This window comes from Sphaeroforma arctica (genome assembly GCF_001186125.1).
Source record: "Sphaeroforma arctica JP610 unplaced genomic scaffold supercont1.28, whole genome shotgun sequence".
In the NCBI taxonomy this organism is placed as follows: Eukaryota; class Ichthyosporea; order Ichthyophonida; genus Sphaeroforma; species Sphaeroforma arctica.
Window position 1 is genome coordinate 25,657 of NW_014040530.1, and position 5,329 is coordinate 30,985.

Below are 5,329 nucleotides of genomic sequence, written 5' to 3' on the forward strand. Positions count from 1 at the left end.
GTATGTATGTCTGTATTTGTCTATGTATGTATGTATGTCTGTATTTGTCTATGTATCTATGTATCTATGTATCTATGGATGTATGGATCTATTTATAGAATGTATGTGTATATAAGGACATACATGCGTGCGCGCAACGTGGCCTGTTTTGTGTAGGTACAAACTGACACGTCATACTTCATGATTGTGTCAGTGCCAGTGCACCGTTTCAGTATAGTGACTTAGATGTAGCGGTTTAGGATTATCGTAATAGACAAAGGTTGGTATGCCAGTCTGCACTGGCAATCTTACTAAGCTGTTTATGTACCCTTCGATGTATATCTAAATGTGTGAATACCTAGATCATTCATATCAGTCCCTCTTGTTGCAGAATGGCATACTAGCATACACGTGCTATACACCGAGACCATTCGATAACAAGGACTCTGAATATACTTATTGTGTTTCGTTGTAGCTAAACTGACTCCGGCAGAAAGAGCGCAACTGGAGCTAGCTATGGCATACGCAGCGTCATCCATGTTTTGGATGTACTTAACAACAACAGGTGTCGACCCTCGAACTCATGCCATCAAGGTATTTTAGAGCTTCCATTGCGGACGTGATGAATTTAAATACATGTTGTTTGTTTAACATGATCTATTACGTTTTTTTTGTCTACGAATCGATCAGACATGAAGGTTCAAACGATATTCGGGCAGTGTACCTGATCTATGTCCGCAAGTCACGGAAAATTAGATCTCTTATTCTGTTTAGTTATTTGTATTTTGTCTTATATATTCTTATCAAATTATCATTATCTCATTAAGTTGAATTGTTCGGGGTTTGATCGCACAGGGAGAGCTTGATAGAGTAAAGGCTTACATGGGTAGATTAAAGGAGGCAACCGCGCCTAAGAATGCAGCCAAGTTAGATATGGCGGCGGCCGGTCGCTTTATTAGAGGAGGGCTGGCGGATGCTGAAGCCGAGGTTAAGGTAAGCATGTGTTTCGAATTTCCACATTTTTAGTTGTACAAACTTATCAAATTGACGGTTTTACTTTGTTCTAATACAACTATCGATGTTGGCCCCGTGTCTTTTATACTATCTTCTTTTGGATTGCACCGAACCGCTCCGGTGGTGCGAGTTGGCATCGTGCAATGTACTTTGGTATATTTTCAGTTTTCTGCTCATCTTTTTATGTCGTCTCATCTTCATGCATTGGCATTTCAGGAGAAACTCACGGCCAATATTGAGAAGGCGACGCAAGAGAATGAGGTAGCAACCTCGAGAGGAAAAGCCCGAAAAGAAGCAAGTGCTACTGAGGAGGTACAAGATAAAGACACGAGTAGTAAGAAACGGAAAAAGTCATCAGGCAAAAGTAGTAATAAGAAGAAGCGCAAGGCCGAGTAGTTCGTATACTGCACGTCTTGACGGCTCACCACACACCCATGTACATAATACACGAAGAAAAATAGAAATTATTATAAGTATTGCTGTCGGCACGGGCCAAGCTTCTTTTCATTGCTGATCTATTATCGCGTGCAATGATTTTCGTATCGCCAAACAAGGCAGTAGTGCACACAAGCTTATCGCACGGGAGCGATTGCGCTAAGCACCGACTGTCTGCGCTCAAACTGTCATATCATCCCGAAAAGTTGAAATGCCCTCCAAAAGCTCGCCATACAGCTAAATTACAAGTGTTGCTTGCTACGGCATGGTGTTGTTGTTAGGACATAACAATCGTGACCGTAATACTGTCACATAATCCAGGAGCGAATTTTAAATGGTGGCTATGCACTTCAAAATTTGGTCGCGCAAATATGGGAATAATTTAAGTATGAGTATCCCGAGATCAGTACAGAAGTGTCAAGTTAAGTGGGCCTCCAGTTGTGTCGCACTCCAGTTTAGTACCCTCAGACTTTAGTATGCAATTTTTATAGCACTAGCGTTGTTCCATCGTTCTACACTGCTGTGAGTAGCCGAAAATCACTAATATAACCTGCAACGTCTCGTTACGTTGCAAGCGGGGGTTATGCTCAAACCGATTGCACACACTATTTCTTCTTTTTGCCTCCCCCTTTCTGCTTTCGCAAGTGCATGAAAAGCTCTTTCGCGGGCTGTCTGCTCTTCTCCAGGATTTTCTTGACGTTGCGATCGGTGAATGCGTTACCCTCTAGTTGCAATGTAGTCATCTGAATGAGAAGTGAGTGCGATATGAATTTGTAAGTAACACTACAGATTGTGAGAGGAGAATAGTTGGCTTATATAGCGATTCAATCACAAATTCTTGAATCACAAGCACTTTTGCATAGCCTCTTAAATCGGTTGTATGAACACAGGACCACAACACTTCCGCCTGGTCGCTTGTTGCGGAACCCAAAAGCAAATGACAAGGTATTCTTCTAAACAGCCAAGTATAGTTCGTACCTTCTTCTCGCTCAATCCTCCCATCTCGATGGGGAGTTCTTTAAGCTGATTGTGGGATGCGTCGAAGCTCTTTAACAACGATAATGTGCCTATCTCAGCGGGCAAGGACTCCAGCTGATTATGGGCCACCAGCAAAGTAGTTAACCGAGGGCAACCGTCTAAGGGTGGGAAAGCGCAGGGCGATACATGTATATCAAAATAGAAGATGTTGAGAAATATCTCTGTTCGGACGCAGAATAACATACAGTCGAGGAATAGCAAAACACAAATGACACGACCATGCAACACCGAATTTTCAAGCATCAGACACGATACCTAGAGGGAAATCGAGCAGAGTCAAGTTGTTGTTGTTGGCCTGTAGCGTGAGAAGATCAGGGGCACCGCACAGAGGAGCCAGCGATTCTAACATGTTGTTTGACAGCATCACAACCTATGTGCACATGGAAATCACAAAAGAGTGAGTAAGAAGTGAGACGACTCGAGAAGAGAAACAGGGCGACACGTATGTCGCGCTGTCTATTCTGAAATAGACTTAAACCTGGTACGTATTAACAAGCATGGACGGGGAAGAAATAGAAGAAAATCGATTCCGTACCTCTAATTTGGTACAGTTCTTCAAACTGTCGGGTAGGCTCGTGAGCTCGTTATGCTCGACTTCCAATACACGCAGGTGTACAAGAGTGCCAATTTCATCGGGAAGTGCAGCCAGAGCGTTATGCGTCAAGATCAGTTCCTGTGGCAATAGAAGAAAATAAATACAGTTTAACGTTACACTCAGATGGTCAACAATACAATAATATAGTACAAAGTAATCGGAACTGTACAAGCTATGCATTGTGGGAACGGCATACGAGGGCACACCTTAAGGTTGGACAATTTGCTGATATCCGAAGGCAGGGATGTCAGTGCTCCAGGGCTCAGTGTCATACTCAGACGCGTCAGAGTTCCACAAGTCCACAGTGTGGGGTCGATAGCTTTCCCATTCTCCTCGTCCTTTGACTTATCGATGTGAACTTCTTTCTTCAAGTCTGCAAGTGCCACCTTAGTTCAGCGAGAAGTGTTGACTTAATAAGTACTGTGCAAGACACAGCAAATTCCAGGACTATTGCAATCATACTCGAAGGCCTACAGCGCTGTGCAATTGAGGCAAAATGTCAAATATTCTACTAATTGAAGTATTGCTCTTAAGCCAATTGGAGTGATCGCACAGACTTCGGAATCCATCAACCACAGTAATCAACATGGTGTAATGAAAAATACCTTGAGCTCCTCCCATTTTGCAAGCGCGCTAGCACTTTCTTGGACTTCCTTCGTTTTCTCTAGATCATCGTAGAAGGCGTCTTTAGCAGCGAGATCTGCGTTCTCCTTTGCTTTTGAGTCTTCCTGTTCAGTGGTAGAACGAAAGGTTCGGAGAAACTGCAGTTTAGCAGCCGCACTGGACTTCTCGCGATCAAAGATGTCCCGGAAACGAACCGAAAAGTTATGGATGCGAGACAGTGGTCACGCAGAGGTCCAAACATAGATCACGATCGGGACCCAGATACATGCGACAATCTAGAAGACTATATTTGAAACCTGGACCAGCTTTTATACAGCACTACATAGTGAAAGAGTTTACCGCACGCTGCTGCTGCTGAGCCGCGAGAACCTCCTTCTTGCGTTTCTCGGCTTCCGTCTCCTTTTTGGGACCCTCGTCGTCACTGTCTTTCTCCCATTCATCGATGAGCGACACGCACTAGAACAATCAAGGGACATGCATTGTAAGAACGCCAAAGGTATCGCGTGGGAAGTACTCGCCCAATACAGCACCAATGGCCTGTAGATATAAAAGCGCACACGAAAAGGAGTGTATGTTAACGAGAGAAATGTATTTAACTATTGTAGTACATTGTACTGACCTTAGCGCCCCCTTCGGCCTTTTCAGCAATTTGACGTGGAGTCAGTCCGCGTTTGTCGGTAGCTTTGGTATCGGCACCATTGTTCAGCAACAGTGTGACACCATCGGCCCAACCTGTATGTCCAAAACGATACAAATCGTCAATTAGGAAACGCATATATATCAGCTACAATATCACAAATTAATCATGGAAGTCGAAAACATTTTGATACAAGATGACCAAGACGCTTATCTGCCGTGTACGTTGCGTACGATAGTGCGAATGGCCTAGTACTCTCTGAACTTGACCTACCTAGTCTACAAGCAAGCTGTAGAGGCGTAAGGTTTTCATTGATATCCCGGTACTCTAGTCGAGAGGAAGCGTAATGTGGCAAAGTTAGAGTGTGCAAACACTATGAGAGAAAGTTCTGATACACTCGCAGGAAAGTCAATAATGGAAGCTCCGTACATCTCAGTTGGGAGCGAGATTCGACTAACGTATCCGAGACCAAGCCAATGGCTTTGAACCTACACATGGAAATGCGACACGAATATAGAACTCACCAATCGTTTTGTTATCACGCATGCGATCTATGCTTTCGAGGATTGTTCGCAAACTCCGAAGCTTCCTGTAATGGACCGCCAAATGAATCGGTGGGATGTCGTCATCATTGTACGGTCGTGTGGGCTCAAATCCTCCATATCTGATTTCGAACACAACAGGATTGAATATTTTTTTTTTTAGAAAGGCCGTGGAAACCAGCTGTTCCGACATGAAAAAACGAATTCCATACATGCGATCTTTAAAAGATGCGGATATAAAGACATACATTATCATATGTGTATCATTCCGACGTACAAGTATACAAATACTATATATATATATATATATATGCATATATATATATATATATATGTATATGTATATATATATATATATATATATATATATATATATATATATATATATATATATATATATATATATATATATATATATATATATATAATATANATTACTATATATATAATATATTAATATATAAT

General features: G+C 42.3%; 2 protein-coding genes across 2 annotated transcripts in view; one reads left to right on the forward strand and one right to left on the reverse strand.

Annotated features, from left to right (window-relative positions):
- The window catches only part of SARC_00795 (hypothetical protein), a 2,706-nt gene extending 1,238 nt beyond the window's left edge, over positions 1-1,468 (forward strand). The window contains exons 2-4 of the mRNA XM_014305476.1: positions 455-573; positions 835-972; positions 1,210-1,468. Of these exons, the coding sequence (XP_014160951.1) occupies positions 455-573; positions 835-972; positions 1,210-1,389 (437 nt within the window). The 3' untranslated portion in view covers positions 1,390-1,468. The remainder of the gene's footprint in view (positions 1-454; positions 574-834; positions 973-1,209) is intronic.
- A 304-nt stretch (positions 1,469-1,772) lies between these two features.
- SARC_00796 (hypothetical protein) overlaps positions 1,773-5,329 on the reverse strand; it is a 4,304-nt gene continuing 747 nt past the window's right edge. The window contains exons 2-11 of the mRNA XM_014305477.1: positions 4,847-4,986; positions 4,596-4,649; positions 4,305-4,417; positions 4,025-4,141; positions 3,667-3,789; positions 3,268-3,447; positions 3,002-3,139; positions 2,722-2,836; positions 2,407-2,564; positions 1,773-2,171 (exon numbers count right to left, since the gene is read on the reverse strand). Coding sequence (XP_014160952.1) covers positions 2,034-2,171; positions 2,407-2,564; positions 2,722-2,836; positions 3,002-3,139; positions 3,268-3,447; positions 3,667-3,789; positions 4,025-4,141; positions 4,305-4,417; positions 4,596-4,649; positions 4,847-4,986 — 1,276 coding nt within the window. The 3' untranslated portion in view covers positions 1,773-2,033. The remainder of the gene's footprint in view (positions 2,172-2,406; positions 2,565-2,721; positions 2,837-3,001; positions 3,140-3,267; positions 3,448-3,666; positions 3,790-4,024; positions 4,142-4,304; positions 4,418-4,595; positions 4,650-4,846; positions 4,987-5,329) is intronic.